The following is a 16,953-nucleotide window of genomic DNA, read 5'->3' as shown; positions in this document are numbered from 1 at the left end:
GAGTATTGACCGGATTCCCAAATCCCTCCCCCGTCCCTTCCTCGGCTCCTGTGACCACTGACTACCGTGGTTCCGCACCCTTCCACCAAACCCTGGGCTTGGGGACCAGATGACCCCAGCCTTGCACACAGTATTTAAACGTGGGGTGGTGGGTGTCCGCCATGCCCTGCTGTGTGACTTTCAGCAGATCCCGTGCCTCTCTGAGCGCCAGTTTCGATCCTCATCTGGGCAATGCAGCCCTGCCACTGGGCTGGAGTCACCACTTTTAATATCACTGTGTGCTCCCAGGGATGCGGACGGCACTGAACAGAGCTTCGGGATGCCTACACAGGGCTGATGTGCGGACTGTGATGGGTCTGGGAGTTCCTGAGGGCCCCGCCCTGACCACGAGGATGGAAGTGCTCTGACCACTCATGCCAAATAGTTTAATGTTAGGGGGAAGAGAGAGGTAAGGCAGGGTTTTTGGGAGTTACCCCCAAAGCAAGAGGGCACAGTATTCAGGCTGCTGGGGTTGGGAGGTAGAAGGCCTGGTTCCAAGCTTGCCATGGTCTCAGCCTTGCTGTGACCCTGGGCAGGTAGTCTCTTTCTCTAGACTTTCACCTACTCTGCTGTCCTTGAGACAGAGGTGGGGCTGGACGGGGTGGGGCAGGGGCTGATTCCCACGCCGGGTGTAAGGTCCAGGGTAGCAGGGCTTCCCCACAGGGCTTCTGCCATCACTGGGAGTCCTGGCCAGGCCCCAGGCACACCACAGTGGGGGACAGGAGCCCCAGACCAGCTGGGAGAGGCAGGCCTCCTTGATCACTATCAGCCCGGATGTTGGGGAGGGGGTATGGTGCCGGTCGGGTCCTTGGGATCCCTAGGTGACTTGAGGCTCCAGAGTACAGGCTCTGATAGGTGACAGGCCTGTAGGTGGCTGGGGCCAGCAGGGCCTCAGGTGGGGGCAGCAGCTGATGATGGAGCCGAGCAGGGGTCCTGGAGGTGGAAGCTGAAGCTTTGTTGGGGTCTGAGGGAGGAAATGGTCTGAGTGGACTCTGGGCCTCCCATCGTATCCTCAGCCCTCATCCCAGGCCTGCCCTGGTCCCTTCCTGCTCCTCCTTCCCAAGTTACCTACCTTTCAGCCTTTGCCCTTGCTTTTCCCTCTATCTGGAATTTCTTCTTCACCTTCTCCCTCTGTCCAAACGCTTCCCAGTCCTCCAAAGCCCAGTTTGGGAGCCACCTCCTGCAGGAAGCCTGCCTGGCACCCCCTGCCTGTGCTCTCTGTTCTGAGCCCCATATTGTCTTAGGCATGTTTGCTTCCCCCTCTGTGTCCACACAGGGGCCCTGTGGGTTTGCTGAGCTGCTGAAGCCCCTTCCTGGAAGTCCTGTCCCTTTGCTTCCCGCCCACCATGTACGCCTTAGTCCCACTGTCTGCAGGCCTGGAGCCTTACCTTTCTTCCTCTCTGTGGCGCCCTTCAGCAAACAGGGACTGAGGCTGCTGTGACTCCGGGCTGGGACACTGAGCAGGGGCTGTGGGGCTACAGGCCTGAAGATGGAGCAAGCAGGAATTGGGGGAGGGGATCAAGGGGAAGAACCCAGGCCAGGGATCATGGCCAGATTCAGATGGTGGGGCCCCAGGATGGGTCAGAGAGTGTGACCCTGAAACAAGGGTCAGGAACTGAGGCCTTAGGATATGCCTGGGGTTGGGAGTGAGGGGCTAGGGTCGGGGTCAGACAGTACCAGGAATCCAGGTCACTCTCTCTAAAGCCCTTGGCAAAAGGGTTGCTGGCGATTTTCAGCTGGGTGATCTGCAGGGGACAAAGTGCAGTTGTGGGGCTGGCCCTGAGCCAGGCTCAGCCACCTTGTCTTCCCTGGCACCCGGTCCCCTTGGCCCAGGAACTCTGAGCTGATAGGAGTGCGGGCAGGGCCTTGACTGGCAGCAGATGCTCAGGATAAGTGGGGAGGGCAGTAGTCTGTGCCAGTGAGGGCTACAAGCCTCCGGGCTCAGTCTCCACCCCTGTGAAATGGGCCTGCAGCGGGTGCTCCCGAGCTGGTTCACCCACCCTGTGGTTCTGATAGGCCGTCACGGCTGTGAACTGGGTCTCCGTGAAGATGAAGGATTTGAAGTTCTCCTGGGCGTAGCGCTCACTGTCCTTGCGTGGGTCCACGAAGACCACGTGGAAACGGGGCTGGTAGCGGTGCATGGAGTTGAGAATGATCTGTGGAAGGGACAGAGCAGGGGTACAGGGGTGAGGCAGGCTGCAGCAGACTCCCTGAGGCTGGAGTCCTTCCCTCCAAGCTGGAGGCCTGCCCCGGGCCTACTGCCCTGTTCCTTTCATGGTGGTGCAGGGTCTGAGCTGGAAAGGCTGTGGTTCTGTGTTAAAGGCCCCTTGTGTTTGAGGATCCTTGCCTCCGTGTCCTCTCATACCCCACATCGAAGCTGCCACCCGCTGCCTGCGTGCTGGCCCGCCACTGTCACGTTCACTGGTTTCCTTGGTTGCCTCCTGGCCTGTCCTCTGTCCCCGCCTTACCCCTCTGTTTCTTCTCCACACAGCTGCCTAGGAAGCCACATCACATAGCCCCCTGCTCCTAACCTTCCAGCGACTTCCACCCCACACGGTAAAAGCCAGAGCCCCCAGCAGTCAGCCCCGGCCCCTCAGGCACTCGCCTCTTTGGCTTCCCCTCCTGGCTCCACTCCGGCCCCATGGGTGCCTCTTGCAGTTCTGCGGGCCCAGGATTTTCCGGCCTCAGGGCCTTTGCACCTGCTGTCCCCTCTGACAGGCATGGGCCCCTCCGTCCCCACCTCCTTCAGGTCTTCAGCTCGCTGCACCCCTTGAGAGCAGCAGCACCCTTTCTCCGCCCCCTTCCATAGCTCCGCTTTCTCTTTGGCATTTGTCCCTATCTGAGATGCTGGACACAGTGTCTTCTGGACCCTGCCCCTGCCCCAGGAAGTGACCTCTGTGGGGGCAGGGATTGTTGGCTGTTTGACCAAGTGTCAATGATGCTGTGTCCACACATACAGTGGCCCGGCCTAGGCTGGGCGTTCCATACATTGTCCTCCCTCTCCTTGTGGGGGACAACGTATGCTGGAACATTCCCCCGCCCCCACCCCCTTTTCCACCTGCCTGGACAGCCCTCCCTGCTGTGCCACCCCCAGCCAGGTGAGCTCACCACCCCCACTCCCCGCCCAGCCTTGGCCAGCAGCAGGCCTAGGTGATGGTCACCAAGGCCATTGGGCACCAAGGGCCCCACCAGCCCTGACCCCAGGCCCTTCCGTCCCCGCCGTGGCCTGGGCCTCACGTGGCCATTGTCATCCAGCAGGTTGTTGGTCAGCTTGAGCTTGTCGAAGGACACGATCTGGCGCATCCACTGGGCACCCTTGGCCGGCGAGTCAGGGTGGAAGTGCACGCGGCCGGGCGTGGCTGGGTCTGCCTTGCCCGCCACCAGCCAGGCCGAGCTGTGGAAGGCATACCTGGGGAGCACAGCGAGGTGGTGAGGGCTGCCCTAACCAGAGTCATACCTGAACAATACGGGCGGGGTGAAGAGGCTGCTGCTGACTCCGACACTGCCCAGCCCACCTTGTGGACACCTGGCTAAGGAACCCAAGGCTCAGAGAAGCCTGCTGAGACCTGAGCTCCCTGTGGCTGCACCCGGCTGGTGGATGACAGGATAACCCCTGCTGCCCTGGGCTAGACCTCTCTGCCTGCCCAAGGCTAGCCCACTGCCCAAGGAATGCTGCCTGCCCGAGGCTAGCCTACTGCCCATGGAAGTCTGCGGGCACCCTGAGCTGGGCTCCCTCATGCCCTCAGGCTGTTGTTGCCTGTCTGTCGTCCTGCCCTTATGCTGGGCCTTCCTGACATTGCTTGGACAGGCCCCTGCCTCACCTGGGAGTGCAGGAAGGGTCTAATTCCTGGTCTCAGCACCTGAGACCGGAGCCTGCGCCCCAGGCCAGTCCCCGCACCTGTATCTCTTGTCGTCCAGGGGGATGAAGTCCATGAGCAGGGCGTAGTCAGCCAGGGAGTCCATGCCCAGGATCTTCACCTGGAAGGGGGGGAACATCCTTCTGCAGGAGGGAGGTGCTCAGCAGCCAGATACGGCTCCAGCCCTGGCCCCTGCCCCGCCCCGCCCCTGCTGCTCACACCTGCCTGCCTTGGTAACGATCATCTCAGTTCCCAGCTGGTTGAATTCCTCCCACAGAGGCTTCATCTCCAACTGAACCGTCACACTAGACACACGTGGGTTCTTGGGGCCCTGCCCATTGGACTCGGCCACAGCTTGGGCCCCAGTAGAGCTGGTGCAAGGGCCTGATGGGAATGGCGACCCCAGCCGGGGCTCCCAGCCAGAGCTGGTTGTGGGTAGTGGGTAGGTCTCTGAGGGTGCAAGTATGCCGAAGCCAGCGGACAGGAAGGCTGCAGAGAGAGGACGGAAGCGTGGGCCTCATGCATCACCCGGCAAGCTCTCATCCTTCAGGCTGCACTTATATGCCTCTTCCTCCAGGAAGCCCTCCCTGACTGCCAGGGCTGTGTTCTCACAGGATCCCCCACTCAGCATCACTCTGTGAAGTAAATGCTCACTTAAAGTCTTTTTTGCCAGCGTGCTCCTTGAGGGTAGTGTCAGGGCCTGTCTTGCGCCCCAGAGAATGTTTGGGCCATCTTGTGTCTATGTGGCCTCAAGCAAATTGTTTCACCCCTGGAGCCTCAGTTTCCACATCTGTTGGAAGGGTTTCTTTATACCTGCCTCACAAGGCTGATGTGAGGATTAGTGACCACACGAAGGGGCTGGTGCACAAGGGGCCCTTCACAAACAGCATCTGTTCTAGATGATATGTGTGTGTGTGTGTGGGAGGGGGCCGGGGTCTTCCCCAGCTCTGTGGGACCCTGCTTCCCGGTGCTGCTGAAGGAGAGCTGAGCCAAGAAGAGTCCCCCATTCAGCACCAATTACCCATCTCTGACCCTGACAGCCCGCCCAGAGCCTGCCTCCAGAAGCCCATCCTACCGTCTTTTTCTCTGGCCTTTGCACCCTTTTCTAAACATCTTGTCTTTTGATCTGCAATCCTGGCACAAGTCTTGGTCAAATGCTTTGCCACCCTTCACCCCTCCAATAAAAAAAAAAAACTTAGCTAAATAAGATACCATTTTACACCCATTAAGGTGGCTATTAGAAAAGAAACCAGAAAATAAAAAGTGTTGGTAAGGAGATGGAAAAATTAGAACTTCTTTTTATTTATTTATGTATTTATTTAAGGCAGGGTCTCGCTCTGTTGCCCAGGCTGGAGTGCAGCAATGGCTCAGTCATAGCTCACTGCAGCCTCGACCTCCTGGCCTCAAGTAATCCTCCCATATCAGCCTTACAGGTAGCTGGGACTATAGCCACACACCACCATACACGGCTATTTTTAAATTTTTATTAATTTATTTATTTATTTTTAGAAATAGGATCTCCCTATGTTGACCAGGCTGGTCTTGAACTCCTGAGCTCAAGTGATCCTCCCACCTCGGCCTCCTAAAGTGTTGGGATTACAGGCATGAGCCACTACGCCTGGCCTCAAGAAACTGGAACTCTTGTGCACTGCTGGGGAGAACAGCATGGTAGCTCCTCAAAAAATTAAAACTGGAATTACTAAACATATATATATTTGTTTTTTTCTTTTTGAGATGGAGTCTTGCCCTGTCACCCAGGCTGGAGTGCAGTGGCATGATCTCGGCTCACTGCAACCTCTGCCTCCCTGGTTCAAAAGATTCTCCTGCCTCAGCCTCCCGAGTAGCTGGGATTACAGGTGTTTACCATCATGCCTGGCTAGTTTTTGTATTTTCATTAGAGATGGGGTTTCACCATGTTGTCCAGGCTGGTCTCGAACTCCTGACCTCAGGTGATTTGCCCACCTCAGCCTCCCAAAGTGCTGGGGTTACAGGCGTGAGCCACCATGCGCAACCTAGAATTACCATATGATCCAGCAATTCCACTTCTGGGTCTATACGAGAAAGAATTGAAAGAAGGAACTCGCCGGGCGCGGTGGCTCAAGCCTGTAATCCCAGCACTTTGGGAGGCCGAGACGGGCGGATCACGAGGTCAGGAGATCGAGACCATCCTGGCTAACACAGTGAAACCCCGTCTCTACTAAAAACACAAAAAAAAAACTAGCCGGGCGAGGTGGCGGGCGCCTGTAGTCCCCGCTACTCGGGAGGCTGAGGCAGGAGAATGGCGTAAACCCGGGAGGCGGAGCTTGCAGTGAGCTGAGATCCGGCCACTGCACTCCAGCCTGGGCAACAGAGCAAGACTCCGTCTCAAAAAAAAAGAAAGAAGGAACTCGAACAGATATTTACACACCCATGTTCGTATCAGCATGATTCACAATAGCCAAGAAACAGAAGCAACCCAGTGTCCATCCGAGAGTGGATGGATGAACAAAGTGGGACCATCTGTGCAAGGGAACAGCATCCAGCGTGAACAGGGAAGAACATTCTGACACAACATGGATGAGCCCTGAAGACACTGTTGTGTGAAATGAGCCAGACACCAAAGGACAAATACCATGTGATTCTACCCATAGGTGGTACCTGGCGAGGCCAAATTCATAGAAACAGAAAGTAGAACGGTGGTTGCCAGGGGCTGGGAAGGAGGAAATGGAGAGTTGTTGTTTCATAAGGACAGAATATCAGTTCTGCAAGATGCAGAAAGTTCTAGAGATGGATGCAAATGATGGTTGCACAACAACGTTGTTAGAAATGCTTGTTTTCTGGTGCCATAAAGAAATAGCACTTGAATGGCCGGGTGCGGTGGCTCACGCCTGTAATCCCAGCACTCTGGGAGGTCGAGGCGGGTGGATCACAAGGTCAGGAGATCAAGACCATCCTGGCTAACACGCTTGAAACCCCGTCTCCACTAAAAATACAAAAAATTAGCCAGGTGTGGTGGCGGGCGCCTGTAGTCCCAGCTACTCGGGAGGCTGAGGCAGGAGAATGGCGTGAACCCGGGAGGCAGAGCTTGCAGTGAGCTGAGATCACGCCATTGCACTCCAGCCTGGGCGGTAGAGCGAGACTCCATCTCAAAAAAAAGAAAAAAAGAAAAAGAAAAAAAAAAAAGAAATAGCACTTGAACATAAATTTAATTTCCTCAGCAAGGTCATTTTTTTACTTTTTGCAGAAAGGGTACACTCGCCAGCAGTTTTGCCACAAGAGTGCACCGAACAAAGGAGACAGGGTCATTTACAACCTGACATGTGTCCGGTTCTCATTGGCTGGAACGGGACCTCACCTTCTGTATTTGTCCTGATTGCCTAGTAACTTAGAACTTTTAAAAGAGGCAAAGTCAGAGGAGAACAAAGAAGGAGGGAAAACTTGTAGCATGCCAGGGCAAATATTTAGGCTAAATTGTGGGAGCTAAGAACATAAAGTATATTGATTTTTTTTTTTATTATGGCTAGCACATATTTAAGAATGTTAGCATAGGTCTTTGAATACATTTTGTTTCGAAGAGAAGTTATTATTTATTCCTAATTATATGGGAGGAAAGTCTTTGAAGAGAAACCTCTACTTGTACAATGTGAATGTAATTAATGTCACAAAACTGTGCATTTAAAAATGGTTAAGGTGGGCCGGGCGCGGTGGCTCGTGCCTGTAATCCTAGCACTTTGGGAGGCCGAAGCGGGCGGGTCACTTGAGTTTCAGGAGTTTGAGACCAGCCTGGCCAACATGGCAAACCCCATCTCTACTTAAAATACAAAAATAAGCCAGGAGTGCTGGCGGGTGCCTGTAATCCCAGCTACTCAGGACGCTGAGACACAAGAGTCACTTGAACCCAAGGGGGTGGAGGTTGCAGTGAGCCAAGATTGCACCACTGCACTCCAGCCTGGGTGACAGAGCGAGCACTGTGTCTTAAAAAAAAAAAAAAAAAAAAAAAGGTTAAGATGGTAAATTTTGTTGTGTATATTTTACAATTAAAATATTTTAAATGGAAAAAAATCCTGAAAAACAGAACTATTATTTTATTGCAGCCCCATAAGGGACTGAGAAGCTGGAGGGGCCATGGAAGCCACAGTGGCTGGGAGTCCGGGGACAAGGTTTTATTCCCAGCTGTGTTCCCACCCGAGTGGCTTGGGGCATTTACACGGCTGTAAAGCCGTGGGATGCCTGGAGCAGAGGGGGTGCTAGGTGTTGCAGAGATGGATGAACTGGCAGACAGGCAGGTGGTGGAGGCTCCCAGGGTGGCATAGCATCTGCCGAGGTACCAGGTGGACGGCACCTGGCGAGGGTGAGCCCTTAGTAGTTGCCTGGGGAGAGTGTGGAGCCCAGGGCCATGGCTGCGTCCTCAGCAGCCCTGAGAGCTGCATGCAAAGCTCCCGGAATTTCTGCAGCCTCACAGAGGAGGGGGCGTCTTTGTGACAGCAATGGGTCACATCAGGTTTGAGGACCCTGGGCAGGATGGATACATGGGCTGATGTCCCCCTGCCCCTGCGGCCAGTCCATCAGAAAGGTAACTGCTTGTCACCTGGCTGCCCTGCTGGGGCAGGGGGCAGGCGATGCCAGTACCCCCTGCGTCCATGGCGATGGGTCCCAAGGGGAGGGGCTCATGACTTCGCTGGGCCTGGAGGCTTTGCCGGTCGTCACTGGCTCCCAAGTCCTCTACGGGCTCACCCGCTGCCCATCGCAGCCAATGTGCTGCCCCTCGACACTTTCAGGGACTCTGGGGAGGGAGCCTGTCCTCTGCTCAGTCCCTCTAGAAGCCAGCACTCCTTAGGGCCCAGAGATGACAGCTTGCCGGAAGCATCAAGTGTCAAGTCTGGAAGGGAAGCTAAGCCTTCTTGTCCAGCCCCCAACTTTGATGCTGAAGGAGCTGGGGCTCAGGGAGAGGCCTGAGGTCACACGTGCGCAGTGAGGCGCTCATCTCCTGGAACAGCCTGGTCCCTGGCCTCTCCCATCGTTGCACTTGGGCAGCCGTGAGCCCTGTCCCATGGGGATCTCAGACCTTAGCCTGGGGTGCCCCTGCCCCACCCTCTTGCACAGGGCCTGGGCTCAGTGGGGCTGCCTTGGTTCCCACCCTGCCCACCCACCCTGGAACCTGAGCCCGACCCATGAGGCCACCTCTGCTTCACGTAGCCTACCTGCCATGGAGACAGAGCGGCTGTCCGGCTCCTGGAGAAACACTGGTTGGCTGGGGCTGGGCTGTGGCTGCCACCCAAGGGGACCCTGCCTGCTGGGAGGAGTGGTCACCACTCGTCCACTTGGCACCTCAGCTCAGCCCTCAGGTGCTCACACAGGCTGTGGTCTCTCGGCAGGACTGTCCTTGCGTCTTCGATCGCCCTTCGTCCACGTCCCAAGGTTGTGGTCTTCCCACTTGAGCTGGACCCCGGTCTCCGAAGGTAAGATGCAGACTCTGGGACGTGCAGGGGCCCTTCTCCAAGCCACTCTCAGGCTGTGCTGTCCAAGGCTGTGTGGGAGGAGGGCAGGTGGGCAGGTTCTGACGTTGCAGAGCCCCCCCTTCCTCCCTCCTTGTCCTCCCTCTTCAGGCCCCTCCCTTCCCTAGCTAAGAACCCCCCAGTTATTCCTGATCGATGGGCCCAGGCATGGCAGGGGTGAATGGGTGGGAGGGTGGTTCTTGAGGACGGCTGGGCATCTGCAGGGGTCCAGGCCTGGCTGACTGGAGGGGCTGGGCCCCAGGGGTTGGGAGGCACAGTGGGAGCAGCAGATTGAGGGCTGAATGGCGGAGGAGGTGCCCTCCCACCAAGACCCAGACCCCTGACCTGAGGCTGGCCCCAGCCGGCCGGCAGATGCGCAATTGTCAGGAGGAGTGTGAGCAGGAAACACAAGGGGGCAGCAGCAATGAGTGTGGTCAGCATAGAGCCCCAGACTGGGGTGGCGGGAAGCCCGGGTCCTGTGGCGTGCAGATCCACACACACAGACACGTGGATGAACTCAGGGAGCTGCGCAACGCTGGCAGGTCCTACAGTCTCCGGAGTGCCTCAGTCTCCCCAGTTAACCTAAGCACATAATCTCTTCTGCCTGTGATGGTCTAGCCCAGCCTGGAGAGCGGTAAGCCCATCCCGCCTGGCACTGGGGGCAGTGCCCTGGCTGACGGTGCCCACGTAGCCTCTATCTGGGCATGAGTGGAAACGGTGAGGCTGGCCCAGGTGAGAAGTGGGCGTCCGCTCTGCCTGTGGGTCTGTCTGTTCTCTCTGGCCTGACTGGGCACCTTCTCCAGGCTGCCTGCAGCCTGTGCTGGGCATTCAGGGGACACACGGATCACTCTGCAGGAAGGCAGAACCCGGAGGTCCCCCTGAGCTGATGCCGGTCCCTTGGTTGAGAGTGCTCTTTGGCCTTTTGACTGTTGCCCAATGGCACAGAGTGGGTCGTCTGGCGGGAGCACCCCACACCTCCTCCAGAATCCTGTCTTGGGGACGTTGGGTTGACAGTGACCTTGATTCCTAAGAGGGGGCACGGAGGGGCTGGGGGTGGCAGGGCTGCTTCTCCCTGAGCGCTATGTTCTGGGCGCTCCTCCCTGCAGCTCAGAGATGCCTGTGGCTCAATCCCTTGTGTCTCAGATCTCAGCCTGCAGAGCTGGATGGGACCCCACACGAAGAGGGTGGGCTGGCTCTGGGGGCATGTAACGGGAGGAGGGCCGGCTCCTGGTCCAACCCTATGCCCGGCTGTGTCAGAGAAGGCTGCCAGCGCTCTGGAGTTGCTGCCAGCAAGATGGGGGTGATCCGTGTGAGATGGAGGGTCTGAGCAGCCCCTTGGGGCTCTACCACAAGGTGTAGTCATCTGCCCTGGCCATGGCATGGTGGGTGGGAAGTGGGGAGATGATGGAGGGAGTTGGGGGATCCATTCCAGTCCTGGTGGCTCCCCTTCACTGAGATAACCAAGGGAGGGCCAGGCTGGGATTGTAGTGGCCCCTGATATGTGTGTGTGTGCGATTCTGATCTGTGTGATGGGAAACAGCCGCCCCCCGACACACACATGAGCACACTGACATGCTAACCCACACACACGCAGACACACGGATGAACTCAGAGCCTGCTGACTCGCCACACAGTGCACACACACAGGCATGCACACGCATACACGCAGGCATGCACACGCATACACGCAGGCATGCACACGCACACACGCAGGCAGGCACACGCACACACGCAGGCAGGCTTCCCTGCACACCCCTCCCCGGCTGGCCTGCCCTGCCTGCCCGAGGCGCCTGCTGGCCCCCTGCCCCCTCATCCATCTTGCCTGCCAGCCTGTCCCTGGTGCCCTCGTATCCTTCACACCTTCTCATCTCACTGCTCAATACCAGGAGGTGGTGCGGCAGCCGTGGCCGCAGGGAAATGGATGGGTGGGCGGGGGTGTAGAGGGCTGTGGAAGTGGCACTGCAAGGGGACTCTGGGCTCCAGCAGCCCCAGCTGTCCAACAAGAGTCCATTAGGCTCAGGCAGGTGCGGGCAGTGAGGCTGCAGCCAGGTCGCATGTAGCCCTGTCTATTTGTCCTGCCATGACGCCCTGAAGGGTGCCAGCATCAGGACAGAGGGGCCCTCAGCAGCGGGCCTCATGCCGGCTCGCCGGACATCAGTGCTCGGTGTCCTGGGGATGGTGGAAATGATGGCTTCCCAATTAGAGCTGGGAAGTCCCTCTGCCCCAACCCAAGCCACCTCCTCCCTGCGTCTCTGCAGTTGGACAGGCTGTCCCGCATGGGGACAGCCTTGTCTTGCTGTGGCTCTTCCCCCAGCCCTGACTCCCTGCTTGAGCCACTATGGGCACCGGGCTCATTACACACTTGGAAATGTGCATCTGGCCACATAGAGATCCCCTTAGAACGCCCAAGCAACTGAGGCTCTTGGAAACACGTGTGTGTGGGAAACGCACAGACACGCACGCCAAAGAGCACACGGGGCAGGCACCATGCGTGGACAAACACACACGTGTGCACAGACACGGGCCCGGCTCTGCACTCCCCACACTCACCCTCTGGCCCCAGGACTGTAGGAGGGTTGGGGGGTCCCCCTCTGGGTTGTGGCTTCCTCCGAAAGCCCTTCTGCTGGATCCAGAGCAAAATTCTTCTCCAGGTTCTCCTCCTACACTCTGGGATCCTCCTCTGGGCATGGATGGACAGTTGTGGGCACAGAGGCAGCCACCACTGGCCCCAAGACACTTGTGCATCCAAGGCTGCACTGGCCAGACCTCCCCCAGAGCCTGTGGTCAACCTCCCTTCCTCCATCCACTGCCCCAGCCAGACAGGAGCTATGCAGGACAGAGGACACAAACCATGGACCTCTGGACATCTTCCATTTTATAGAATGGGAAACTGAGGCCAGGGGCTGGGGGGCCTGGCAAGGAACATGGTACATGGTAGGTGGCAAAAGGGACCTCTGTGCTCAGAGCTATGCCTCAGGACCCATTGTTCAGATGGGAAGACTGAAGTTGGGGAGGTGTGGCTTGGGTTAGGAAGCTGGGCTCGGGGCAGGGTTCAGCACAGGCATGGCAGGCACGGTGAATGTGAACTTCTCAGTCTGGACAAAGGCAATGCCCTTCTCATAGTAGGCAGCCTCATTAATGAACACGGGGTACACCGTGGACTCCCCGTCATAGAGCAGGTCCTCCCCACTGAACATTTGGAAGATGGGAGCACCGGGCTGCAGCGGCTGGAAGTCTTGGTCCTGGGAGGAGAGCCAAGTCCAAGATTGCTGGAGCCACCTCTGCCCTGGCCCCAGAGGGAGGTGACCCCAGCTTGGCACCCAAAAGATGCCCCTCATTTGTGGCCTTTCCCACCCACGCTTCACTTCCTCAATCCGTAAGACAGCAGGTCTGGTGAGATGCCAGTCTGCTCTGTGTCTAGAAATGAAGGCACAAGTCACCTTGGGGAGGCATGTGCCCATGTGGAAGTGGACCCTCATGGACATGGGCACAGGTATTGAAGCTGGAGTTCAAATCCTTGCTAACTGTGTGACTGTGAGCAAGTCACTTAACCTCTGTTCCTCAGTTTTCTTGTCTGTAAAATAAGTATTACAGTATCTCCTCCTATCATTCTGAAGTTTAAACTAAACAGGTTAATAGTGCTTACAGCATGTCTGGCACACAGTAGGTACAATATGATTCTTTATTAAATAAAATTTGGCTGGGCACAGTGGCTCACGCTTGTAATCCCAGCACTTTGGGAGGCCAAGGCTGGTGGATCATAAGGTCAGGAGTTCAAGACCAGCCTGGCCAACATGGTGAAACTTCATCTCTACTGAAAATACAAAAATTAGCTAGGTGTGGTGGTGGGCGCCTGTAATCCTAGCTACTCGGGAGGCTGAGGCAGGAGAATCGCTTGAACTTGGGAGGCGGAGGTTATGGTGAGCCAATATTATGCAACTGCACTCCAGCCTGGGCAACAGAGCAAGGCTCTGTCTCAAATAAATAAATAAATTTTAAGGCCGGGCACAGTGGCTCATGCCTGTAATCTCAGCACTTTGGGAGGCCGAGACGGGCAGATCACTTGAGGTCAGGAGTTCGAGACCAGCCTGGCCAACATGGTGAAACCCTGTCTGTACTAAAAATATAAAAATTAGCTGGGTGTGGTGGCGAGTGCCTGTAATCCTAGCTACTCAGGAGGCTAAGGCAGGAGAACTGCTTGAACCCGGGAGGCAGAGGTCACAGTGAGTTAAGATTGCACCACTGCACTCCAGCCTGGGCGATGAAGCAAGATTCTGTCTCAAAAAATAATAATAATAAATAAAAAATAAAATAAATTTTAGAATTGTAGGAGGGGCCACCCAAATTGACCGTTACTACTTAACATCTGCAAGGTAGCTGGGCACGGCTGGACTAGAACTGCCTAGCCCTAAACACGGACAGGACGGTGCTGCCTCCATTTGTAAGAAGGTAACTCCTCAAAATGAAACTTTAGGGCACAAAAGGCCACAAAACTGCACCAGACCCTATTCAGAAATGACCCGTGGCAGCAAGCAGAGCAGCAGCCAGTGGGTTCTCCCCAGGCACCCAAGAGAAAGGTGTGGAAGCAGGATTGCCCAATCCTGGAACATTCCGGAAGGGAAGGCCTGCAGAGAGAGAGACTTGGACAACCTGCCAACAGGCATGGGGATGCTCTCAACTGAAAATCAGAAGAGTTTTGTATTTGTACCTCCAAGCAGGTCTATGTCCCCTCCCTCTGCCTTTTATGGCCAGGGTAAGGTTGTCTACATCATGAGCTATGAGGATCACTGTGGCCTCTTGTGCTAGGCCTGAGTGTGGGGTTCCAGGGAAGGCAGCGGGGCCAGGGGAAGTGGGACGGTGGAGCCCAGCCTCCCATCCTGCTCCTCAACCTGAGATGCTGGTGAGCTCATGGGAGGTTTGGCTGCACCCTCTGGGGCTCAGTTTTCCTTGACAACCCTCCTCCCCAAGGCTGTGGCCCCAGCAATCACCCCCCACCACACACACACCCACCTGCAGCTGAGGATGCACAGTGCCTGCCAGGTCCCCGGCGTCAGTGCGAGGGAAGTCCACGACGCCCACGGGTCTATAGGCTTCCATCTCAAAGGCGGGAAAGGCCGTACCTGTGTGGGAGGCTGGGCTTGTGAGCTCATCTCTCCCTCCAGGCTAGGGGACAGAGTGTGCTGTGGGGGAACCTCAGGGCTAGATGCCAGCCTGCCTGTGAGCCTGGCTCCCCAACCCCTGAGCCAGGCCTGCTCTTCCCCAGACCTGTTTCCCGAAAGTCCCCTGGAGTCACACCCTGGTTGAAGAGTTCGATGAAGTCCAGAACTGTGGCCACCAGGGTCCTCATCCTTGAGAAAATGTCAGCCCGCAGCACACCCTGTGGCTGGGGGCCCAGCTCCAGAGCTGGGGACCAGGAAGCAAGGGGTTAGGCAGGCGCAGGACCCATATACTCCTTGAAGAGGCCCCGCCCCTTGGTGCCTGGCCCCACCCCTCCAACCCTCCTGGCCCCGCCCACTTCTCAGAAGGTTGCCACCCACCCAATCCATTTTTGGCCACGGAGTCCAGGTTGTAGCTTTCCTCTCCAGACCGCTGGCACAGGAAGACCTGGCAGGACAGCTCGGGGTACTGCAGCTGGGGGCAAGAGAGGCAGGTTAGGGGCCCAGGCCTACTTGGGAGGGGAAACTGAGGTGGGAGGGTGTTGCATGGAGGAAACACAGGGCACTATCCTCCTTGGCCAGGCCTCCCTCTGTCCTCTGGCAGGGTAGGGGAGGGGGTACCAGGGGCCTGGAGTGCTGGCAGGTGGCAGACCCCAGGGGCTGAAGCCCAGGGAAACTTGGCCCGGGAAAGAGGGACTAAGCAAAGGAGGTTCCAGCATTGTCCCGCCCTGCCCTCCCTCTCCCCTCTGGGAGGCTGTGTGCTGGGGGCTGGGGCCACCTGCAGGTGGCGACACAGGTGCATGGGAAAGACTTCGTGGGAGGACTTCGCGATTAAGCAGGTGCCCATGTTGGCCGTGGTGTTGTGCAGGTCAAGGACAAAGTCAAAGGCCCGGCCTGAGGCCTTGGGCCCCAGCAGCTGGTTCAGCTCTCGGGCTCTTGTCACCTCATATGGGTCGTCCGGGGTGGGCCTGGAACTGTGGAGATGGGAATGGGTGACAGCGACCCCCACAGTCTCAGTCAGTCTTCAGTGGTTTAAGGGGGAAGGGACAACGGCCCTGCAGGAGCTACTCTGAGCAGCGCGAGGGCTTTCTCTTCCGCCATTGTGGCTGTGTCCGCTCCCGCCCGTGGCCCTTTTGGCTCTGCACTTCCCGGTAAAATCCAAGCCCTCCGCCTGGCGCGCCCTCCTGCCTGCCTGCCCACTTGCCTGCCTCTCATGCCGTCACTGCAACCACACAGCCTGAGCACCATGCTGGTCTCACCCCTGGGCCTGTGCTGTGCTTGGCCCTCCACTGGAAACTCCCTCTCACCTCTCTTCCCCTGGCTAGCTTTTACTCAGCCTTTGGGGCTTGGCTGATAGACCACTGCCTCCAGGAAGCCTTTCCTGACTGCTCGCAGCCAGGTTAGCTGCTTTGTGCAGCCCCTGGCCCTGCCTTTAGCCTCCTGGGTTATGGTTGCCCGGTTCTTGGTCTCCCCATTAAGCTTGAAGCCAACACCTTGGTCCTATTCCCCATTCTCTCACCTGAGCTGGCCAGAGTCTGGCCTGGAGATAGGACTCAGTGACTATTCATTGGAAGAAGGCATGAACAGTGGTCAGGGCACACAAGTAAACGTGGCCTGTGGGGCTAATCTGAGGGAAGCACCAAGTCTGGGATCCCCAGAAGAGGTCCTGACCCAACCTGCAGTCAGAAAGGGCTTCCTGGAGGAGGTGACATCAATCTGGGTTTCTCTAAATGTTCAGTTTGTCCCCGTGGTGGAATGGGTTACACAGGCAGAGGGGAAGCAGGAGTGAAGACAGGGAGGGCCCTGCTGGTGGCTGGAGGGAAGGTTTGTGGTGGGGACTTGGTGCCTGACTGCCTGGGCCAACCTGGAGGCAAGAGCACTCACTTGAGGAAGCTGCTGGTGAAGGCGCGGTTGAGGTCATGGTCCACGTAGCGGCGGCAGGCGGCTGTGGCTGCCGGGTTGGCCAGCACAGGCACAGCGGAGAAGCTGAGTCTCTGCAGCTCCGCGGGGGCCTGCAGCCAGTGCCGGGCCAGGTAGACACCTGACATCTCGTTGCCATGTGTGCCCCCAGTGACAGCCACGCGACGCAGGGGCTCCCGGGGCACAGGCAGTGAGCACATGCTGGTGTGGGGTGCAGCACCTGGGGGTGGGCATACTTAGGAGACCCCAGCCCCGGTGCAGGGCCTTGGGCACAGAGCGGGGATGGCGGTGGGAGGCCCCTCAGGGCAACCGCCTGTCAAGAGGTGTGGCTGGCTGGGAGCGTCTCAGCTGTGTCCCCCCTGCACCCCCAGGGGCTCTTTCTCTGAGGAGACAATTTTCCTGCTCCTTTGGAGAAAAGAAGTTTATTTTTCCTAAATTGAGAAGAAGGGCCCAACTGTTCGGGAAGATGGGTTCACCAAGGCACACTCCCTATAGGAAGAGGACCGT

At 57.4% G+C, this 16,953-nt stretch overlaps 2 protein-coding genes across 2 annotated transcripts; both read right to left on the bottom strand.

The window, feature by feature from the left end:
• Window positions 1-506: 506 nt before the first annotated feature.
• On the bottom strand, window positions 507-4,966 carry TBX10 (T-box transcription factor 10). Its single transcript, XM_037997349.2, has 8 exons — window positions 4,918-4,966; window positions 4,118-4,385; window positions 3,938-4,039; window positions 3,277-3,448; window positions 2,040-2,195; window positions 1,717-1,784; window positions 1,428-1,522; window positions 507-1,003 (listed from the first exon to the last, which is right to left on the bottom strand). Exons 1-8 carry the CDS (start codon window positions 4,964-4,966, stop codon window positions 714-716), a joined length of 1,200 nt encoding a protein of 399 aa, XP_037853277.1. The 3' UTR covers window positions 507-713.
• Window positions 4,967-11,930: 6,964 nt separating this feature from the next.
• On the bottom strand, window positions 11,931-16,661 carry ACY3 (aminoacylase 3). The gene is made up of 6 exons (XM_007963674.3): window positions 16,411-16,661; window positions 15,305-15,500; window positions 14,908-15,001; window positions 14,666-14,773; window positions 14,381-14,490; window positions 11,931-12,612 (listed from the first exon to the last, which is right to left on the bottom strand). The coding sequence occupies exons 1-6, from the start codon at window positions 16,644-16,646 to the stop codon at window positions 12,397-12,399; spliced, it is 960 nt and encodes a 319-aa protein (XP_007961865.1). The 5' UTR covers window positions 16,647-16,661; the 3' UTR covers window positions 11,931-12,396.
• Between the last annotated feature and the right edge of the window lie 292 nt (window positions 16,662-16,953).

This window comes from Chlorocebus sabaeus, chromosome 1 (genome assembly GCF_047675955.1).
Source record: "Chlorocebus sabaeus isolate Y175 chromosome 1, mChlSab1.0.hap1, whole genome shotgun sequence".
In the NCBI taxonomy this organism is placed as follows: Eukaryota; Metazoa; Chordata; class Mammalia; order Primates; family Cercopithecidae; genus Chlorocebus; species Chlorocebus sabaeus.
The sequence above is the reverse complement of the archived record's forward strand: the minus strand, read 5'-3'. Positions and strand labels throughout refer to the sequence as shown.

Excerpts from the sequence above, each read along its gene's own strand:
- TBX10 (XM_037997349.2), bottom strand. The coding sequence starts at position 4,966 with ATGGGCTTCTGGAGGCAGGCTCTGGGCGGGCTGTCAGGGTCAGAGATG. Across the intron at positions 4,040-4,117 it reads ATCGTTACCAAGGCAGGCAG|AAGGATGTTCCCCCCCTTCC; the intron begins GTGTGAGCAGCA and ends TCCCTCCTGCAG. Across the intron at positions 1,523-1,716 it reads GAGAGTGACCTGGATTCCTG|GCCTGTAGCCCCACAGCCCC; the intron begins GTACTGTCTGAC and ends CTCCATCTTCAG.
- ACY3 (XM_007963674.3), bottom strand. The coding sequence starts at position 16,646 with ATGTGCTCACTGCCTGTGCCCCGGGAGCCCCTGCGTCGCGTGGCTGTC. Across the intron at positions 14,774-14,907 it reads CGTGGCCAAAAATGGATTGG|CTCTGGAGCTGGGCCCCCAG; the intron begins GTGGGTGGCAAC and ends CCTGGTCCCCAG. Across the intron at positions 14,491-14,665 it reads CATCGAACTCTTCAACCAGG|GTACGGCCTTTCCCGCCTTT; the intron begins GTGTGACTCCAG and ends CCTCCCACACAG.